Below are 22401 nucleotides of genomic sequence, written 5' to 3' on the forward strand. Positions count from 1 at the left end.
CTTTTCTATCTTTTAATTTTTTTTTTTCTTTGCAAATCACGTTTGGAAGTTTCTGTCGACATACCTGCAAGCTGACTGATTCTTTTCCCAGCCATGTACAGCCTATTGATGAGCCCATCAAAAACAGTCTTTATTTCTGTTATAAGTGGGGTATTTTTTTTTTTTATTTCTAGCACTTACTTCCTTTTGATTCCTTCTCAGAGTTTCCATTTGCTTGTGTTTCCCATCTGTTCTTGCATATTATCTCTTTTTTTCATTACAACTTAGCATATTAATCACAATTTTTAAACAAAGTTCCTGGTCTTATAATTGCAAAATCTTTGCTGTATGTTTGCCTGGCTCTGATACTTGCCCTGTGTCTTCAAGCTGTGTTTTTGTCTCTTAGTATGCTTGTAATTTTTGTTAGCAGCCAGACCTGATGTACTGGGTAAAAGTACTGAGATAAAATAGGCCTTTGGTGTAAGATTTATGCTTCTCTGTCTTGAGATGAGGCTGCCTTTACTGTTTGTTGCCACCATAGAGACTAAAGTTCCCATTTGTGTCCTTATTTCTGTCTCCCCTGTTGGCTTTGGGTTTCCCCTGAGGCTTGTTCTTTTTTCTTTTTTTTTTTTTTTAATGTTTTGTTTGTTTGTTTTTGAGAGACAGAGAGAGAGAGACAGACAGAATGTGAGCAGGGGAGGGGCAGAGAGAGAGGGAGACACAGAACTTGAAGTGGGCTCCAGGTTCAGTGCTGTTAGCACTGAGGGTTTGAGCTCACAAATTATTAGATCATGACCTGAGCCGAAGTTGGACCCTGAACCGACTGAGCCACCCAGGCGCCCTGAGACTTGTTCTTAAATAAGGTCTGAGACATTAGTTGTGCTGTAACCCCCCAGCTACTGGCTCCAGGGGTGCTTTCTGCTCCTGGGCTTATGCTCTGGCAAGCTGTTATTCTCTGTATCCACCAGTGGGGGCAGCAGTGTTCCCTGTGACCTCAGTTCTTTAATGGCTCTAACATGAGTTGTCGATTTTCGGTTTGTGTAGCTTTTTCTTTTTTTATTATGGGGAGTGGAGTGATGACTTCCAAGTCCCTGAAAGTGCCACATTAGAAACTGGAAGTCTGCTCTTGTATATTTGATTTTGAACATGTGGATTTTTTAAAATTACTTTGAAAATCTATTGCAACTTTACCTTGGTAGTCTCTCCTCAAACCAGTAGTAACCCCAGTGTTAGAAAAATAGCAAGACCGATCCAATTTGAGGGACATTCTACAATTCACCTGACCAGTACTCCTTGGAAGTGTCATGGTCATCTAAAACCAAAAGTTGGAGCTGTTACAGCCTGTCAGAGGCTGAGGAGATTTGATGTATTTGTCCTGGAACATTAAGGAAAAACTAGTGAAATCCGGATAGGCTTGGGCTTAGTAACATACCAGTGTGGGTTCTGTATTTGTAACAAATGTACCATCCTTATTGAAAGTTAACAATAACTGAGCCTGAGTGGCTCAGTCAGTTAAGCGTCCGACTTCGGCTCAGGCCATGGTCTCACAGTTTGTGGGTTTGTGCCCCGCGTTGGGCTCTGTGCTGACAACTCAGAGCCTGGAGCCTGCTTCGGATTCTGTTTCTCCCTCTCTGTCTGCCCCTCCCTCACTCATGCTTTGTCTCTCAAAAATAAATAAATGTTTAAAAATTTTTTCAAAAAAAAAAGAAAGTTAACAATAGGGGCGCCTGGGTGGCTCAGTCAGTTAAGTGTCCAACTTCGGCTCAGGTCATGATCTCGTGGTTTGTGAGTTCAAACCCCACGCCGGGCTCTGTGCTAACAGCTCAGAGCCTGGAGCCTGCTTTGGATTCTGTGTCTCCTCCTCTCTCTGCCCCTCCCCTGCTCATGCTCTGTCTCTCAATAATAAATAAATGTTAAAAAAAAATACAGAAAATAAAAGAAAGTTAACAATAGAAGAAACTGGATGCAGAGCAAACAAACTGTACTATCTTTGCAGCTTTTCTGTAAATTGAAAACTATCTAAAATAAAATTTTTACTTTAATAAAAAAATGTTAAGTATTCTATGAGAAATATTGGTACAGTTATACTCTGCGCTTTGTGTCCCAGTGTAAAACACTTGGCGTTTTTCAAAGGTGTACGTAGAGCTTTGTTCAGCACTTTACAGGATCAGCAGTCTTGCCAAGGACGCAGTGCAGGTATCACCCCTTTAAACCTGAGAATATTGGCAAAGAGAGGATGTCTGCCCGCTCCTGCCGTAAAGTGGCAGGCCCGGTGCCCAGCAGTGCTGCCTTGGGTCCCCCCACATGCCATGTAAAAAGGGAGGCTGTCTTGTGGCAGGTATTTAACTTCTGTTTAACGCAAGGAAAACATTTCCTGAGGGAGCTATATCCATTTTTATGTATGAAGGCAAACAAGCGCCAAGAAAATTCTACAAATACACAATTTACCAAAAATGATGTTTTGAACCTTTTTTTCCCCACTCTGACACATCTGTCTTCTAAGGTTCTTTGCTGGTCTACGTCGATCACCTTCTTGGAGAAGGGGCCTTTGCCCAAGTCTATGAAGTTACCCATGGAGATATGAACGATGCCAAAAATAAACAGAAGTTCGTTTTAAAGGTAAATAATCTGAGCAGTTTTTTGTGTAGGGTACAAATGAATTTTAGGACTTGAGTTCGTCAGCCCCCTTTTTTCTCTCTCGAGACAACAGTGACTTCGTTTGGGTCTGTAGTCCACAATTAAGAAGCATAAACTGTCCAGCAAAGATTCGGGATGGCCTTGCCGCAAATGACCTCACAGCAGACCCCATGCTTCGGCAACAGTCCGTAGCTTGTCATCACCTTCTACCCCACGTCGTTTGTTGGGGTACACGTTGCTTTCTGGCTGTCATTTTCCAGAATGTGAGACTGGATGTGAATGTCACACACCTGACTTGCAGGTCCAGAAGCCTGCCAACCCCTGGGAATTCTACATCGGGACCCAGCTGATGGAGCGACTAAAGCCAAACACGCGACACATGTTCATCAAATTCTATTCCGCCCACTTATTCCAGAATGGCAGTGTGTTGGTAGGCGATCTCTACAGCTACGGCACGTTGCTGGTGAGTGAATTTGATGCGAACATGATTTGGAAGCACGTTTTTGGCCTGTGCCCTGCTCGTACCTTTTGTGGTTGGAGCTTCTGTCGGAGTGGCAGGTGGGATTGTTTCATTAATCTCATTAATCCTGTGCAACCAATTCAGGATTCCGCTCTGTGTTGTTTCTAGAATGCAATCAATCTCTATAAAAATACCCCTGAAAAGGTGATGCCTCAAGCTCTAGTCCTCTCTTTCGCGCTCAGAATGCTCTACATGATCGAACAAGTGCACAGCTGTGAAATTATTCATGGAGACATTAAGCCAGACAATTTCATACTCGGAAACAGGCAAGTGTTGCACTTTCAATGCAGTTCTGTTTCCCAGCAGCCTTCCATTATTTGTGCTCATGCCGCCCGGCCCTTGTTTGTGTTTAATATAGATTTTTGGAACAGGATGGTGACGATGATGATATATCTGCTGGCTTGGCATTGATTGACCTGGGGCAGAGTATAGATATGAAACTTTTTCCGAAAGGAACTACATTTACAGCAAGGTGTGAAACGTCTGGTTTTCAGTGTATTGAGATGCTCAGCAACAAACCATGGAACTACCAGGTACGGAACTGAAGTGAGAGAGTTGAGAATTGATTCCTTTATCATACTGACTATATTTTACAAATGAACTTGGGGCTGTAGTTAGTTTGAGCCGGTCTCATCCTCTTCTGTGCTGGGAGTTAAGACCATGCTCCAGTGTTTTCAGTTGCACACATATTCCATGGCGAGAGGCTTCGGAGGGCAGGTGGAGACCAGCCACCAGAGCCGCAGGGGAGGGAGGTGGGAAGACTCCAGGCTGCCCGTGTGGAAGACAGGCTGGAGCACTGCGTTTGCCCCTAGACAGAACGGAGGACTTGAGAAGCACACAGTGGCTCAGGGAGAACGGCTTTCCCAGGGGCTGCCTCAAGAGGCGGCGGCCGGGAAGCCTCCAGCAAAGCCCACGCAGGCATTACTCAGCAGGGCATTTCGGTGGGGGTTTGAATAAGCTATTTATCTATTTCTTCCAAAATTACTTAAAAGTAAAAGCCTGTGGTTATCTACTTGCTGCGTAAGTTAGAGAGACCTCTTCATGTACTCTTGTGCGCATGACTATTTTGGTCACACGTGCCTTACGTTTCCTTTGTAGCTTGATTACTTTGGAGTGGCCGCAACAGTGTACTGCATGCTTTTTGGCACTTACATGAAAGTGAAAAACGAAGGAGGAGTTTGGAAGCCCGAAGGTCTTTTTAGGAGGTGAGTATTCGCGTTGGTGCCACAGTGAAAGACCACGCATGGTGGAATGTTGGGTTCCGTCTGGTGGAGAACAGATCTCCGCCACTGCGTGGAAAAGCCCTGCCTTGGGAGGTGCGGTGAGGCAGCACAGTCCTGGACGCGGGGCCCAGTGAGCAGGGTACAAAGCCCCGCTGCTGCTGTTCCCGGATCCCAGACAGTGTGGGGCAGCCGATGTCCTCCAGTGAAAGCTCCTGGCCACACGGTCAGCATCCTGTACGCCCTCAGATGTTCCTCTTTACCCTTTAGAGAGACCACCTGGTGTCACTGAGCCTCAAGCTTTTGCTGGTTTTCTCGCGTTTGTAAATGAGAATAATGCCGAGCGTACTTTCCTAAGATGTTTTTTTTTTTTAACTTTTTTTTAATGTTTGTTTATTCTTGAGAGGGAGAGAGACAGAGTGTAAGCAGGGAAAGGGCAGAGAGAGAGAGAGGGGGAGACACAGAAGAGCAGGCTCCAGGCTCTGAGCTCGAACACACGAACTGCAAGATCATGACCTGAGCCCAAGTCGGACGCTTAACCAACTGAGCCATCCAGGCGCCCCTCCTAAGATGTTTCTCATAAGAAGCAAAGGAAATCGTGTACGTGGAAGTGCTCTGTAAATTATGAAGTCATATGATGAGGCAGCTGTCTGTCACAGGATAGGCTTTTAGGTCCTATCTCTGTGTGACTGTAGTTTCTGTAAGACTGTTTTCTCATCTATAAAATCATAGTGAAAATTAATGACTAGACTAGAGCTCTTTCTGGGAACATGGATGTCTCTCTTAATAGAGTCACGTGAATAAGCTATAATAATGTTCAAGGATTTGGTACATGCAGATTCACTATATCAGTTAAACTTCTCTTAACTTTTTTTGAGGTATAAAAACATATGCAGGAAAGGACACTTGCCTTTAGCGTGCAAAAAGTCTAATGGAATTTCACATGTTCATCTTGAAGAAATTTAAGCTGGGACTCCCCCAGCCCTCCCACCCACACCCACACAGCCCGACCAAAAATACGAAAGCAGTTGGCGGTAATTTTACAAAATGTAGTGCCAGTTTATAAATAAGATTAGATCCAGGCCCTGAAGGAAAACTTATAGCTATGGTTTATTCTGCATAATGAGTCATCAAATTTAGTAAATACTCTATTCCTTCTCTCGCTCATAATCAAAGGACCAGAGGGTTTTTCAGAAGGCTTCTGTCTCTGACCACCAGTGTAGAGAAAAATCTTAACCCTCAGCAGGCCTGATAGTAATGGGCTGAATATTCTGTCTGAAACTCAAATCTAGTTGTATTCTGCTTTTTCCCCAGTGCCTTATCTCCATGCTGTGGGGTTTTCACAGTTAATTTTAATGATCACAGTAGTTGGAACTCTGAATCTGAACTCTATTCTGGGTAGTCCAGCCTGCCTACCTGGTCCCGGCACATATGCAGTTAGGCCCATCAGAACCATTCGGCCAGATTGGCAGATTCTGGGAGTATGGTATATAATGCTAGCCGAAAATAGATCGATTTTCATAGATAGATAGATAGATAGACCGACCGACGGACAGTTCTTCACTGAAGAGCTATTATTTCTAAGCTACTTCAGTCATTTTTTTGGAGTAAGGTGTGTACATTTAATTAGATCTTCAGTTTCTCTTACCTATAATAGATTCCAATTCTTGGTGCATTATAATGTGTTTAGATGAAGTTCTATTCAGCCGTCCGAGCATGTGGAAGCCAGAGGCAGGAGTGAGGTGGCCCCACGTGTTGCACACTACATTTTCTCTTGTATCCATGCGTTGTCTCTCCAGGCTTCCTCATCTGGATATGTGGAGTGAATTTTTTCACATCATGTTGAATATTCCAGATTGTCATCATCTTCCATCCTTGGATCTGTTAAGGCAAAAGCTGAGGAAAATATTTCAACAACACTATACAAACAAGATTAAGACCCTACGTAACAGGCTGATCGTACTGCTCTTAGAATATAAGCGTTCTCGAAAATAAAATTCGGACATTCCCTAAAAATCACTTTGTAAATGCTCGCGTACTCACTGTGACCCTTGATGTTTTCCACACTTGTTGTTTATGTCAATATTTCTTAAAAATAAAGTCTACAACATATGTCCATGTGACCTAGTCATTACAAATATTTCAACAAAGTATAGCAGGCTGATGGGGCGGGTGGCACTTGAAATGCAAGCCTTCGTGAAACTAAGTTGGATGTGACCATTCCCTGAAGTCACTTTTAATACCAACCTGTTCACTTTAGCCAAAAAGCAAGACAGCTTTTTACTAAGTTGAGGGTTTATATTTGTATAAAATAGACAAAAATTTTTCAAATGATATTCAAAGGACTTCAAATTTTTATGGATAGAATTTGACCGTTCTTTATGGTACCTGTTCTTCAGTGCTGTCCATAGGAAATATTACGGTTATAAATCTTAAGCTTCTTCCTCTTTTTTTTTTTTTTTTGGAAAGTACCATTCAAAAGAGTATCCCCCATCCTGAAAATAGTCTCATAAGCTGTATAACAGGCAACTTAGCATTTTTTGACATTTAAAGCCGGAAGGGTCCTATAAACGGAACTGAACAGCCTTCCTCCAGGCCTTCCTCCTTCTTTCCTTAGTATTATGATGTAAAGAAAGTTGAGGCAACTCCCAATTCAGGAGCACAGTGAGCCGCCTCCTCCCTTACTCCCACCCAGCAGGTACCCCATTCCAGAAGCAGCCATGACCCACTTTTAAATCTTTCCCAAAATGATTCTAAGCCTATTTCTGTACACTTTTCATATTTAACTAGCATAATTAGGGTTTTTTTTTAATTTAATATATAGAATATTTACTACATAGAGGATGGTCTCATTTTTGTTAAGGGCTGTATAATATTTTCGTTATACGATGTATCTGTAAATTCCTAGAAACGAAATCGCTGGGTCAGAGGTGTATGCATTTAAACTTTTGTGTCAGGATCTGCAAATAGCCCCCATACAGGCTGCGCCAGCACGAATGAACATCTGTTCCCCTACGCCTGCGCTAAAAGCACGGATCAGGCTCTCTCCACATACGCTGCTCTGACGTGGAAAAAATGGTATCTCCTTACTCTGTCCATTTGCATTCTCTTCTGAAATGAGGCCAAATATATTCAAGCGCTATGTGTGTTCTTCTGTGAACTCTCTAGTCTTTGTCCCCTTTCCATTTTGATCTTTTTCAGGTGAACCTGAAGGAGCAGGTATGTGAGGTACAAATGTGAGGTACAAATATTTGTCCCACTTTGTCATCTGTCTCGGAACTCAAGATTTCTGTTTCCACGAATTTTTTTTTTTAAGATTTTTTTTTTTAATGTTTTATTTATCTTTAAGACAGAGAGAGACAGCATGAGTGGGGATGGGGCGCAGAGAGAGGGAGACACAGAATCCGAAGCAGGCTCCAGGCTCCGAGCTGTCAGCCCAGAGCCCCATGCGGGGCTCGAACTCACAGACCGCGAGATCATGACCCGAGTTGAAGTCAGAAGCTCAACCCACTGAGCCACAACCCAGGCGCCCCTGTTTCCACGAATTTAAGAAATGTTTGTTTTATACTCTGATTTATAAAGTTTCAAATGGCCTTTTTTGGCTTTTGTGTCTCAAAATGCCATTCTCAGTTGAGAAATACAAAAAAAGTGCTCTCATTTTTTGATACTAGTACTCATTTAAATACTTAAGACTAGGGACGCCTGGGTGGCTCAGTCAGTTAAGCATCCCACTCTCGGTTTCGGCTCAGGCCCTGATCTCACGGTTAGTGAGTCGAGCCCCACGTCAGGCTCTGCACTGACGGCATGGAGCCTGCTTGGAATTCTGTCTCTCCTTTCTCTCTCCTGCCCCTCCCCTGCTCACGCTCTCTCACAATATAAATAAATAAACATTTAAAAATATTTAAAATAAATACTTAAGACTAAGCTTTTGACTGCTTAAATCAGATCTAGTTTCCTATTTCTTTCTAGGTGGTAGTTTGAGCATCTGAACCCTATTGGTTTCTGTAAAAAGCTTTTCAGATGGTTCTTTTGAAGTTTCCCAGTAACTAGTCATCACTACGAAAATCATGGGTTTTTTTAATTTTTTAACGTTTATTTATATTAGAGAGAGAGACAGTGCGTGAGTGGGGGAAGGGCAGAGAGAGAGGGAAACAGAATTAGAAGCAGGCTCCAGACTCTGAACTGTCAGGAGACAGCCCAACGTGGGGCTTGAACCCACGAAACATAAGATCACGACCTGAGCCGAAGTCGGACGTTTAACCAACTCAGCCACCCAGGCGCCCCGTATGAAAATCATGTTTATGTCTTTCCCAGTTTTTCGCTGGTGATTCTTCTCTCGCTGGCCTAGGACCACTAGGAAAGGGCTAAACAGTGGTGGCGCTGGGCAGCCCGGCCTCCTGCTTTAGCGGGAGCTCTTCTCATGTTTATCCAGTGAGGGGTTTTTAGTCACGTTGAAGAAGTACCCATCCATCTCTTCTCGCACAATGTATTAGGACACTTTTTTCTTGCCCATCTTCCCATCTGTATTGGTCCAGCTCTCTGCCATTCCTCTGTGTGAATTTATTGATTTAACCAGTCCTCTATTTACAGACCATTGGTTTCACCGTTTTATTGCTACAAAAAAGTTGAGTGCATGTGCAAATGTGTCTGCAGGATAAATTAATAGAATGGGACCCCAAAATATGCTTTATTTTGAAAATAAAAAATGTAATCTACATGACTGATTACACACTCAATCTGGAAGGAAGCTGAAAAGGGACAGACCTCCTCAAACAAACTAAAATTACATTTATTCTGAAAGTGTCAAAATAACCGAGCACTGATAAACCAAGATTGTGGTTTGTTTTTTTTTCTTTCAAAAGTGGCTGTTTTCAAAGGAAAACAAGACAAGAAAAGATAAGGGTGCTGTTTACTAAACTAAGAGCGAAACGTGTCCATCTGGGAAAGGCCGTTGTGGGTGCCTTCAGTCTGGGCAGGGAGGACACTTGGTGTCCAGCCCCTATTAAAGAAAACTTTTTTTAATGTTTGTTTTTGAGAGATTGACAAGAGTGTGAGCAGGAGGGGCAGAGAGAGAGGGAGACACAGAATCCGAAGCAGGCTCCAGGCTCCGAGCTGTCAGCACAGAACCCGACGCGGGGCTCAAACTCACAAACCATGAGATCATGACCCGAGCCGAAGTGGACGCTCAACCAACTGAGCCACCCAGGCACGCTGGCATCCAGCCCCTACTGACTTGTCCTTTGTTCCCATCCACCCATTTGCTGTTACTGGGTTGTCAGGTTCTCTCACACTCCAAATATCGTCCATGCTATTCGCACCAGCAACCTTGACCTGACCACAGTGTCATCTCAGCACTGCTGTCGCCCATCTGGTGTCTGATCTATGCCAAGGGCTTTACTTAAATAAACTTCACAGTCTGATTTCCTAGCAACGGCCTTGTCTCCAGGGAGAAAGGCTCCATCTGAACAAAGTAAGCTACTTTAAGCACTTCAGCCAAATAGTTTTCGTTTTGTTTTGTTTTGTCCATTACCTAGTACAAACGATAGCAACCATCTTCATTTAATTATAAATCAGTTGTCTGGATTGCACACGCACGCACACACACGCACACATGCACTGTTTACCTGCACAAGGAAACAAGCTGTGCATCTAAAGGGCAACTGAAATGGATGAGGCATCCGAAGTCAGCTCTGGGAGGGAGGAAACTTCGGGCTCACTCCGCTGAGACCGAAGTTTCCCTGAGGATGGGGCTGGGTCTTATTCAATATCTGTGTCTCCTGAAAAGCTGAGCAGGGGTGCAAGTAATCCCAAGTGCTCAAACTTTGGCTAGACTCGGCATAGATTCCAATTTAATATCTATCTTGGGTCCAGGCATTTCCTATTCATTCTTGGCCCCAAGCTCCACATTCTAAGAAAAAATCTGCTCACGTAGGAAGTTCAGAGATTACTGTTACCAGTGCCCTTTCCCTCTGGATTTTATCTGTGGTCTAACGCAATGATTCTAAAATTTACTTTTCCTAAGACCTGAAGGAACTACAAGCATAACTCCTGCCTATCAGAAGTAAGAGCCCCTGAAGAGCCGGGCATTTGGCCCAGTGTAAGTTCACCTGCAAAGCTATCACTCACACCTTTTTCTGCCATTCATCCCAGGAGGTCAGCGTCCTTGGTCGTCCATTTCCCTGATCCCTCAAGTCAGTCCACCTGTCCGTCGGCTCCATTCCAGAATGTTTCAGACAAACCCATTTCTGGGCTGGGTAGGCTACAGGCAGGCCAAGGTGCTGTAACGGAAAACCCACACACACAGTTGAGAGGAAACAAGTGATTTCAAGCTCCTGTTACAGTCTGGGGGTAAGCGATCCCATGCGGGCACTGACCCTGCCATCCTCCACAGAAGGCTTCCAGGATGTTCGAATTGCTGCCATTCTCAGTGGTGGAGAAGACACAGAGACTGCTCCCCAGGGCAAGACCCGTGAGGTACAGGCCCCAGTTGGGCTCACGGCCCGCAGGTCTAATCAGTCATGTCGTCCCATCCCCCTGCCGGGGAGACAGGAATGAAGTGTCCAGCTGGGACAAAACGTGGGGGTGACAAGTTCACTGAAAGGCAGAAGACAGACCTGGAGAAAGATGTCAATCACAGCCACAACTCCTTCCTGTTCCCCTTGCTCTGAGACTGTTCACGGAGGCGGGGGGCCGTGGGGGCCCCCTGGTGGCCCTGGGGGCTGCTGCACATCCATAGTACCGGGATCCAGTCTCTCCCACCCAAGGGAGTCACACATGAAGAAAATTACGTGACAAGGTTTACTCTGTTACCGTTTAATGTTGAACACGTGGAACAATGTATAGGTCTATGAATAAGTAAAGCTTTCAATGAATCACGAAACGCTGATGGTACAGAACATTTGATAGCGTTTTGTGTGTGCGTATATACAAACACACACGTATCTCAATAAAAAACACTGGTAAGTAAAAAAAGATTCTTGAATAATACGTAGGAAAAACGTCATGACATCCCTCTTAGAATAAGAAATGCAATTACCTTTGGCCCTTGAATAACATGAGTTTGAACTATGCAGGTACACACATAAGCAGATTTTTTTAATAATTACAGTATAGTACTGTAAATGTATTTTACGTATGACTTTCTTTTCTTTTTAATTTATTTACTTAACCTCTACACCCAATGTGGGCCTCAAACTCATGACCCGGAGATCAAGAGTCTCATGCTCCACCCACTGAGTCAGCCAGGCACCCCTTCCTTATGACTTCCTTAACATTTTCTTTTCTCTAGCTTACTTTATTGTAAGAATATAGTATATAATACACATAGCATGTGAATTACGTGTTAATCAACTGTTTATGTTATTGGTAAGGCTTTTCTGGTCAACAGTAGGCTATTAGCAAAGTCTGGTCCTGGGGGGGTGGGGGGCGGGGAGTCAAAAGTTTATGCAGACTTGCAACCCTACCCCCTCATGTTGCTCAAGGGTCAGCCATATACCCTATATTCATATGCATGATACACATGACTGTAAATGGGTAGATCTGTTTCCAGAAGGATACACAACAAACTCAGCACCACCACTGGGAAGGGGGGGTGTCCGATTGTCAGTGCAAGAATGAAGGGGAGGTGGGTGTCAGGAGAAGGAAGAAGAAAGAACAACTTTTGTCTTTTTACTGTATTTCGGCATTGAGTTGTTTTTTGGGTTTGTTTTTTTTTTACAATGACTGCATAGTTTGTCATCGAAAAACGCCCAGAAATTAAGTTGTCACCCGCCACATTTAGTGTCATACTTGACATCACAATAAATGTTAGATATACAAAGAAATAGGAGCAATCCGAAGGATGGCAGGGCTCCATGAATCCCCTCAGAGGGGTCAGCAATGCCCCACCTCCTGGGGTGCGTCATGGTAAGAAAATTCTAAAGCACCAACGCCAGACCCCAGGCATGGCTTTAAACCAGGAACAGCAATCTGTAACAGCAAACGCTGAAGAGGCTGGGTCGGGGTGCCACTGGTCCTCATCCTCCTTCACTCCTACACTCCTGGGATGGAGGTGCCATTTACCCCAAGCGCACGTGAGCAAACGGGGCACAGAGAGATGAAGCAGCCCGCTCGGTGGGGAGCCGGGGTATGATACTGGGCGACCTGGCCCCAGAGTGGGTGCCCGAAACCTTGGCCCTGCTCCTACACCGGAGGTCACCCTCAGAACCAAGGAAAAGAAATCCCTCCCCAGCCAGCGTCAGATGTTACCCCGACGTGACACATGACTCAGGTCTCACTGCACCTCAGGTCATGGGCCCCTTTATAGTGGGGCCCGTGACAAGGTACAGAAGAATGAGTCATACCCTGACAACTCACAAAGGATTACGCTCGCTCAAATGCACTTGCGAGGCACAAGGGTCAGAGTCCTGGAGATGGAAGGCAGAATGGTGGTTTCCAGGGGCGGGGCGGGGAGGGGGGCACGGAAAGAGGGGGTTGCCGTTGACGTTGACCGGTTGCGGTTCCATTTGGGAAGACAAAAAGTTCTGGAGACCCATTGCACAACAGTGTCAATATGCTTAAAACTATCGAACTATATACACTTAGACTTGGTTAGGATGGTAACTTTTATGTGATGGGTATTTTACCACAGTTAGAAATTCGGTTAATAAATAAGATAAGTCCCTTTTAATTTCCCGGAAGGAGCACATCACCGCACTGGGAGACTTCCAGCTGGAGAAAGTGACCTCGGAGACTGATTTACTCAAAAGCTAGCTATCATTGTAATGTAATTAAAGAAGCTTTGAGAGGGGGCGCCTGGGTGGCTCAGTCGGTGAAGCGTCCGACTTCGGCTCAGGTTCACAGGTTCAAGCCCCGTGTTGGGCTCTGTGCTGACAGCTCGGAGCCTAGAGCCTGCTTCAGTTTCTGTGTTTCCCTCTCTCTCTCTGCCTCTTCCCCCCGTCACGTTCTGTCTCTGTCTCTTAAAAATAAACATTAAGAAGCTTTGAGAGGGGCGCCTGGGTGGCTCGGTTGGTTAAGCGTATGACTTCGGCTCAGGTCACGGTCTCACGGTCCGTGAGTTCGAGCCCCGCGTCGGGCTCTGTGCTGACCGCTCAGAGCCTGGAGCCTGTTTCGGATTCTGTGTCTCCCTCTCTCTCTGCCCCTCCCCTGTTCATGCTCTGTCTCTGTCTCAAAAATAAATAAACGTTAAAAAAAAAAAAAAAAAAAAGAAGCTTTGAGAGCCTTCCCTGGAAAAAGAAGCAACTGTGACAGAATTTTATTTTCGCATTCATGTTTTCCTTCATTTTGAATAAACACCACATCTAAAAGCTACTGTATTAGATCTATTCCTTTACCATATGTAAATATTCAAAATTCATTCACGTAACACTGTAGCATGTGATTTAATAGAATCGCAAAATATCACATAAAAATAAATGAAAAGCTTTTACACACCCACTGAAGGGACGTCACACGGGTAGGTCCATGTGTATGATCAGTGCCCCTCAAAATCTCTTCCAAGATTTCCCCCTCCTTACTGCCCTGATCAGACCTCAGAACAACCCCAGGCGGGGCACTCGGAAGCAGCCTTTCCACACCTTTCAGCTGGTGGCTCAGGGCAGGAGGGGCCGATGCGCAGGCTGGTCACAGCACAGAGCGACCTGGGCTGGGAAAATCACCTCTAGATAGAATAAGCCAGAAGGGATGGCCGCCCAGCTTGGTTTCCACGTGTGCACCCTTAAAGGTCCAGGATCACGCACTGTTTTCGAAATTGGGATTCTTGGGATATAGGTCACCAGGTGAAAAGTTCAGAATCTCATCCAACGAAGGGCCTTCCTCCTCTGGGGCAATTTCAGACTCAAACATCTGCTGCAGCAAGGCGTCCACGGTCCTGTACTCTAGGAGGAGGGAGAAAGGCACACGGAACTGGCACCTGTTGGGGCTGGAAGGGGAAAACTCGGCCCGGGCAGAGCTGGGCTTTCCGGAAGGATGGCCCCTGAGTCGAAGACAATGCTCTAAGCATGGCTAGCCAAGCGCTCTTTGGAAGAAAGGATAAAAAAGTCAGGAAAGAACCACTCATCTGTGCTGGTGCGGACCCCACTGTGCTCCTCAGCCACCCAGAGCTCTAGAGCCCGAGGAGAAGGTGCTCCCTGGAGGATGGGGGAGGGTGACGCCTGGTAAGGGCGCCCTGCTCACGCCACCGCTCCCGCAGGCCATGCTGAGCTGCTCACTCGGAGGTCGCGCCTCGGCCAGAGACCAAACTGACACGCAGGTTGCTGTGGGTTATTCAGCCAACCGCTAATTCGCTGAGAATAAAATGGCTGAGGAAATAGGTGTTGAGGGCCCCCATGTCCCCGGGCACATCGTGAGGCCCTGGGGATACAGTGGAGGGCAAGAAGACATGGCCCTGCACCCGACAGGAAGCTTTGAGTCTACAAGGAAGACAGACGGTCACCAAACAGTCACTCAAAGATCAATGACATGCAGCCAGCATGGTGAGTCACAGAGGGAAGGAAGAAAGGCTGAGAAAGAGAAGGAGAGACCAGGCATACATATGGGCTGCAGCGGCCATGACAAGGGACCTTGTCTTTTTGGTTTTGTTTTAATTTTTTTAATGTTTGAGAAAGGGCAAGCAGAGGAGGGGCAGGAAGAGAGAGGGAGACACAGAATCCGAAGCAGGCTCCAGGCTCTGAGCTGTCAGCACAAAGCCCGTCGCGGGGCTCGAACCCATGAACCGTGAGATCATGACCTGAGCCAGAGTTGGACGCCCAGCAGAATGAGCCACCCAGGCGCCCCTTGCCCTTGTCTTTATCCTTAAGACACCGAAGGTCAGATTTGCATTCAGAAAACATCTTTCTGGCTGCAGTGAGAAGCATGGATCGGAGGAAGTTTTGCATTGGGTTAAAACTTACTTTTTTAAAACAAGTTTACTTATTTTGACAAAGAGAGAAACAGAGCACAAGCAGGGGACGGGCAGAGAGAGAGGATCTGCGATAGCAGTGTGGAGCCCGACGTGGAGCTCGAAATCACAAACTGTGAGATCATGACCTGAGCCAAAATCAAGAGTCAGGTGCTTAACCAACTGAGCCTCCTAGGCACCCTTAAAACTTACTTTTGGATGCAATTCTGAAGTACAAGCCTTTCAGGTCCTTCCTTTTGTTGTCTCCACCGTCCCCACTAAAGCCACTGTCCTTAGCATCCACATTATCAACGAGCTTCCCGTCCTGCATTTCTTCTCTTCAAGGAGGAAGAGACATGAACAGGGTCAGGTCCCTCAGCTGAGTCCCGCCTGTGTCCTCCCAGCCGAGGCCCCGTGTTACTGTCCAGCCACATCCAGGGCTCCGGACAGTGAAGGTCCCGGAGAACTGACCCACAGGACCAGGCTGGGTGCCACGAGACACTTAGAGATTAAACGTGGCCAGTCCGCTTCTAAAGGTCTGTGAGCTACACGAAGGGGAACACAATACTCACTCTTGGATTCCCACTCCGAGCTCTTGAATCTTCTTCTCGATAGCAGTTTCTACTTCACTTTTCTCTAAGGAATATGCCACAAAAAATGCCTCCAAGATGAATGCTATGAAAATACTGGGAGAGAGGAAGAGGTAGAGGGCGTTAGCCGAGGTCCAGGTGACAGGGAAGCCTGGACCCAAAGAGTGTGTGAGCCTAAATAAAAAGGCAGCCTATTGTTGCAAAGAAAATACAACACAGAAGGGAGGAATGACAAACAGTATCTCTCGAGGATTGGGCACAACTTTCATTCACTTGGAAAACCATTCTTCTTTTATAACCTCTTTAAACGGTGAATATTAAAAAAGAAAATGGGTTTGTTTCTAGGGGAAGCTTAGGCCAAGTATTTGTTGGTAGACAATTCTCTATGAATATCTCAAGGTTCTGCACAGTCTGGGCTGTCTGAGCAAAGGCACAGAGAGCCGACTCAGGAATGCTTGTCCCCCGAGACATTCCAGGATGTAAAGCTCAACAACGCCTCCCCTACAGAGAGAGCCCAGGGCAGCAAAGACTCACCTTGCCCTCCCTGGGGGCCTGCTTCCACTCCAGGTGAAACTAAAGTCCCTTTCTCCCTCTCCAGAGGGGGGGGATGGGCAGGTCCCCAGCCGCCCTATCTAAGATCAGTTTCCTCATTCTGGAGCTCCTTCCTGCATTCCCACCCCAGGCGGTGCTCACCACACTGCTCATTGTGGACGAAGGTTCGGGGAACGGACACGGGATATTGCTCTGCCGCTGCTTTCGCCATGAGTAATACAGCGTCTTTGTCTCTGACCCAAGGTGCCGTACCTTCTACCTGTGTGTACGCGTGGTATGTATATACGCGCGGATTGACCTGCTGGCGTGCAGGCAGGGAGGAATCTCAGACCCTTCACCTTTTCTGCCTTAACAGTGATGATGATGGAGCCCAGGGGGCCCACGGCGCCCACATACTTTTGAGAGGAGAGGACCAGGAACGTCCCTACAGCCTTCCACGCTGTTGGCCCTGATGGGTCCCAGCGCTCCAGCAACCTCTGTAAGAGCCACCCAGGGAGGTGTTTCTCTCTTGTTCCCACTACGTGTTCCATTCAGGCTGTGTAAGGACGAGCAGGCCTGATTGGAGCCACCCACGGGGTTTCTTCCCCTCCCCGCCTCGGCCAGGATTCTTGAGTCGTTCCCAAGCCAAAGTCAGTAAAGTGGTGGCTGGCCAAAGCAGGCCTGACGTGACAAGGACGGTGTGGTGCCGGGAGGTCACCCCAGGGGCTGCAGGCGCACCGCCGTGCGAGGGGTATGGCAGTCGGGAAACCTCTCTGGAAGAGCATTCCCGTGATCAAGGGGACTCAGCTCCGGGTCCCACGAGGAACTAAGGAGCTAGACCCAGAGACTGTGAAGCATGAACAGACGCTGGAACAGAAACCCTCTGGAGTGGTGGTGGGGTGTCACAGCAGCTGTCAAACAGTAGCTGCGTTCCCTCCTGGAAGAGCAGCCAGGACCGGAACTGGAACCAACGAAGGGACTGTATCGGGGGACACGGCTCCATTGTACCCGCGCAAGGACAGGGAGGGACCGTAGCTGTACAAGGGAACAGACTCTGAGGCTCGAAGGAGCCAGCAGGAGGACGGATTGGAGCCGAGGGTGATCGGCATTCACAGGGATGCTCTAAAGGGATTCGGTCTGGGCGGGGGAGGGGAGGGAGACCGGCCAGGACCCCAGAGTCCTTCTGACCCCAACAACCTCTGAGACTATGAGATGCGTGTTATGCACAGAGGTGCACCGCACTGGCAGGCAACCAGGGCACAAATGTGGACACAAGTAAGACTTGTGTCCCTTCCAGTGCCGACCCACAACGTACAGCAGGTGGACGGAACGCGGGAGAAGGGAGGTAAAGCGGTTACACGTGCTCAGGGAGGAGATGTGGAATCGGCCAGCGTGGCGGGAGCAGACTCACTTAACGATGAGAATGACGACCACGATGTGGAAGCCGATGAAGTACAGCTTCGCCGCCTGGTGAGTCACGAGGGCAAAGCCGCCCGCGAGGAGTAGGAGGCTAAGGACGTCAACCTGCAGGGAACTCGGCAGGTGCCGCCCCGATGCTCCTGGAAGTCACTTTCGGCGCCACCCCCCTGCCCCACCCCAAGAAGCCCCGGTGAGGCAGCCGGGCCCGTCTCAGAAAGGATATCGTGCCACTGGTTAACCACCGTGAGCTCCATCAGCACGATGAACGAGGAGGCCAGGTCGTTGAAGTTGTTCTTGCAGTACCTGTCTCGGGCAAATGCTGAATCTTTCAAGGCTGGGTTCCCACACACCAGAGCATCAGGACTGGTGAAATTCGGGTCAGAGAACCGGACTTTGCCATGGAACGCTTCCATCCCGATGATAGCGAACACATAGTAGACCACCTAGGACAGCAGCACTGGTCACCAGGGGGCGCGCCGAGCTGCAGAATTGCGGGGCGAGGGGCGGGCTGGAGAGACCGGCTGGGGACATTGCTAGTCTGTGCGCCCAGCAGAAAGGGATGAGTCCCAGGCAGTGTCAGGGTGGGGGTGGAGGTGGGGGTTAGGGGGCGGACTGATCGGCTCTTCTGCTGGAGAAGCCTGAGCTGTCCGTGGAGGGACAGAGGACACACAGCCAGCTGGACCACACCGTGACCTCTCCCATGGGCTTATGCATCAGAACCAAAGCTTCTAGCAAGTTAGTGGGTTAAATACTCAATACATAATGGTTGGTCCCCCAGGAAAAAAAAATAGCGACGTTGTGTCTTCACCCTGTTTTTTATACCAAAATAAATTCCAAAGGGTCGAAAGGGTCAAATGTAAAAAACAAACCGTGAAGGAACTGGGGGAAAAGAAGTGTGTAGGGAAAGGCCCCACTAAGCATGACATAAAAATGAGATACTGTAAAATAAAAGACTAACAAATATGGCTATATAATTAATGTCAATTTTTATACAGCCCCCAAAACAGACAAATAACAAAACATACAAAATCTACAAAAAAAAAACAAAACAAAAAAAAAAAAAAAAACCCAAAAAGCTTTTAGGTAAGAAAGAAAAACTCAAAACACAAGTGACAGAGAAGGAAAAGTAATTACACTATAAACAACTTGCCAATAGCCAATTTCCTTAATCGGCAAAACACTCCTGCAAATCATATGTAGGAACTAACAGAAGAATGGACCAAAGATATGAACACGCTGCTCACGGGAAGATAAGCAAAACTGTCCAAAAGAACACGGAGAAGGCGCTCAGCCTCATGAGACGCGAAAGACACGCATGTCAAAGCAACACGGTGCCATCTTCTCCCCTGTCAGACTGGAAAACAGGGCAGTGTTTAATGAACCCCTGGTTAGGGTGCGGAGGGCGCGGAGAAACAGGCTGTCACGCGCTGTCGTTTGGGGTACACAGGGAGCACTCTCTGGGAAGGCAACTGGCCACCAAGCCGTCCAAAGTTTGAACACATTTCCCTCTTGACCTAGCGGATCCGCGTACAGAAGCACACTAAGGGGCGGGTACAAGAATGGCCCTCACCACGTCAGTTGTGATGGCAACAAGGGGAGACCGACCTCAGGGGTCTGTCAGTAGAGGGGCTGGTCAGATGTGCTCCCGAGTCTCCTCTGCGGTGGGACCCTTAACCCTCCCAGAGCCTACACGGACACACGTGAACTCCAGGACGTGGGACAAGGTTAGGAGGTGGAAGAAAGGTGCGCACCCTTTCGTGGATCATTCCATTTGACCGAACAATAAACTAGACACAGACATGCATGTCCGTGGTATGCTTGTTGCAGACATAGAGATATTTAGGAAGGGGAACAAGAAACATTGAATAACGGTCGTATCTGGGAAAGAGGCAGGTGGGGGCTGGAAATGACTGGAAGTCTACCTTTCATTCTTCTGTACTAATAGGATTTCTCACTATGATAACAGAAACGAAAAAGAAGAGTGTCCACCAGTATCCGAGCTCCGTCCTTTGCGGTGCGGAATCTCTCCTGAGCGGGAGACACCAGCCCCCTGGCCTCCCTGCGGTGGGGTCTGAGGCCACAAGCAGGACGAAGAAGGATCTGAGGTCTGGGGCGGGGGTGGGGGCGGGGAGGGGGGGACACAGCCATGAGCCGGAAGGAACCTACATCCCTGGGAAGCACCTGCCAGCCAGGAAGACCCGCCTAGACCGTGGGCGAGAAAGAAACTGTGACTGTGTTAAGCCGCGGAAGTTCTGGTGTCTATCCCAGTCGCCGGTGTACCTTAACTGGCATATGCCCAGGGTCTGCAGGCAGCGGATAATTCTAAAAAAGGAGTACTAGAAACCAGTGGGTCTCGTTTGCTTAAGCGCCCTTTCTTTCCCTCACTTAAAATAAGGCTTACGGACAGTTGCCAAGAATGAGCATCTTACCGCTTACTTCACGTAGATCAGCACCAAGGACAAGCCACTTACCAAGACGAGTCCACCGAACGTCAGTATCGTGGGCCCAATGTTAATTAAGGTCGTCACGATGACCCGGAACCTAGGATAAAACCAAGAGGCGGCCCAAGGGAAGCCGCAAAGTGAAACTGACGCCAGGCTGGCGGGTTTGGTTCAATATCCCTTCCCCCAGTCCTGGATCTGTTCTTTAAATCCTGTCAGGAGTTTGCCTTCTTAGCTGTGCACCATTGGGGGAGCCATTCAACCTCTCTGAGCTCCATCGTCATCACCTGTGGACAAAGGATGATAAAAGCCCCTACATCGAGGGCTGTCGGCGGGCACACTCAGGTTAGCGTTAGCTGCCACCACAGCCGCTGTTACTCTGTCACCGTGCAGCCTGCTCAGTTGAGGGAAGGGGTCACAGGGATGAAAGTGGGTGACAGAAGCTCCCTCAGGGAGCTGCCACGTGGGTGCTCTTCACCATCCTGACTTCCCTCCCTGCCCCACGGCCCCCCAGCCCCAAGCAAACACCAGGTCCTCCGTACAGGTTACGTTCTGGCTTCGTAACGGGGTGCGTCTATAGTTCTGAGGCGGGAAGGGTTTCCGGCTGGCTCCAGTGTGGGAACCACCAGAGTGCACGTCGCCCCATCTTTACCTCTGAATGCTGACAATGATCCTTAAGAGCCGGAGTATCCTCAAGATCAGCACAATATCCAGTATCTGCTGACTGTTGTATTTTCTTGCTAGGAAAAAAAAAGAAACCCCACCATCACGTAACATTCCATTTTATGGGTGCCTCTGGCTTGTCCCTTTTATTCAGTGAGGTCTGAGACCCCGTAAGTACTGGGGAGAGATGCGGCTTCAAGACCAGGGCAGTGGCTCTGAGCAATGAGGAAGTAAGTGCTCCTGGAATCACTCACCCCCCCCCAACCCACCCCCACCAAAGCCACACCGGGCGTGCCCTCCCACCCCTAGAGCTAGAGAATCATGAGAGGAGGTGTAGACGTCAGACCGTCTTTAAGAAAGACTGTGGATCAGGTTCTACAGAACACATTTCAACAAGCCCTTCCTTCCCCAATATTCATTTCATAGAGTTATGTTAAGAGGCTGCACTATCTTGGGGCGCCTGGGTGGCTAAGTAGGTTAAGTGTCCGAATCTTGATTTCGGCTCATGTCAACGATCTTGCGGTTTGTTAGACAGAGCCCTGCGTTGGGGAGGCCCTCAGCACAGAGCCCGCTTGGGATTCTCTGTCTTCCTCTCTCTCGGCCCCCTCTCTCCTGTTAAAATAAATAGAAGGAGAAGAAGAAGAAGAAGAAGAAGAAGAAGAAGAAGAAGACGACGACGGAGGAGGAGGAGGAGGGGAGGAAGAGGACAAGGAGGAGGGAGAAGAAGGAGAAGAAGTTGTTGCACTATCTCTCAATAACCCCTCTGTGTCCACAGGAAGGAGTGTGCACAATGGTGGTGGAATGTGTGTGCAGACACAAGAGGGCAGTGGGCAAGGGACAATGCAGAGTTCCGGCTACAGCTGGACCATGGGAGGGGACCGAGATGGGCAGGGGGCCAAGATGGACATGGAGGTTAAGCCATGAGACTGAGGGCAGTTTTGGAGAGGAGGTGACCAGATCCTTATCTGGTATGATGGATGCATACAAATGAAATCTCTAATATACAGCGAAACACAAACAAGGCTACCATCCCTCTCAGAACATGGAACGTTTTCTCACGAATTCTCTTGTATCTCTACTGCCTCATCCCAAACACCTTAGTGGTGCACGGTGGATGTTCAACAAAGGCTACCAATTGAATGCACGATCCCAGGAGGTGGTGAAGCCAAGAGCCCGTGGCACTGACCTGACTGAATGGTGGTGTTGGCCACAGTGGCCACCAGGGCCGCGATGATGATCAGCGTATCAAACCTAATGGTGCAGAAGCAAAGTTGGTGAAGGATCAAGGGAAGGGCCTGTCAGGACACAACTGATCCCAAGAAAACTTTAAATCGAGTCTCATGCGAAGCAATGAGCCGGCCATGAAACTGATTTCCATAATTTTTAGAACAGTGGAGATGAAGCAAGAAATACTACATTTGAATGATCCAATGATCATTCACTGGCTGCTCCAATGAACCACCCGAGGGAATTCATGGCAATCAACCAAGTCCTATCACTTTGTCTTACAAAGTAATGATATACA

General features: G+C 47.7%; 2 protein-coding genes across 7 annotated transcripts in view; one reads left to right on the top strand and one right to left on the bottom strand.

The window, feature by feature from the left end:
- BUB1 (BUB1 mitotic checkpoint serine/threonine kinase) overlaps window positions 1-6468 on the top strand; it is a 46407-nt gene extending 39939 nt beyond the window's left edge. The window contains exons 20-25 of the mRNA XM_047853357.1: window positions 2483-2598; window positions 2918-3079; window positions 3245-3402; window positions 3495-3669; window positions 4235-4341; window positions 6156-6468. Coding sequence (XP_047709313.1) covers window positions 2483-2598; window positions 2918-3079; window positions 3245-3402; window positions 3495-3669; window positions 4235-4341; window positions 6156-6351 — 914 coding nt within the window. The 3' untranslated portion in view covers window positions 6352-6468. The remainder of the gene's footprint in view (window positions 1-2482; window positions 2599-2917; window positions 3080-3244; window positions 3403-3494; window positions 3670-4234; window positions 4342-6155) is intronic.
- A 7007-nt stretch (window positions 6469-13475) lies between these two features.
- The window catches only part of LOC125162401 (two pore calcium channel protein 1-like), a 62953-nt gene continuing 54027 nt past the window's right edge, over window positions 13476-22401 (bottom strand). For all 6 annotated transcript variants that reach the window (XM_047853359.1, XM_047853358.1, XM_047853362.1 and 3 more), the window contains 8 exons: window positions 22063-22127; window positions 20866-20953; window positions 20244-20313; window positions 17996-18215; window positions 17765-17855; window positions 15805-15918; window positions 15446-15570; window positions 13476-14231 (listed from right to left, as the gene is read on the bottom strand). In XM_047853359.1, the coding sequence (XP_047709315.1) occupies window positions 14086-14231; window positions 15446-15570; window positions 15805-15918; window positions 17765-17855; window positions 17996-18215; window positions 20244-20313; window positions 20866-20953; window positions 22063-22127 (919 nt within the window). In that variant the 3' untranslated portion in view covers window positions 13476-14085. The remainder of the gene's footprint in view (window positions 14232-15445; window positions 15571-15804; window positions 15919-17764; window positions 17856-17995; window positions 18216-20243; window positions 20314-20865; window positions 20954-22062; window positions 22128-22401) is intronic.

This window comes from Prionailurus viverrinus, chromosome A3 (genome assembly GCF_022837055.1).
Source record: "Prionailurus viverrinus isolate Anna chromosome A3, UM_Priviv_1.0, whole genome shotgun sequence".
Lineage (NCBI taxonomy): Eukaryota > Metazoa > Chordata > Mammalia > Carnivora > Felidae > Prionailurus > Prionailurus viverrinus.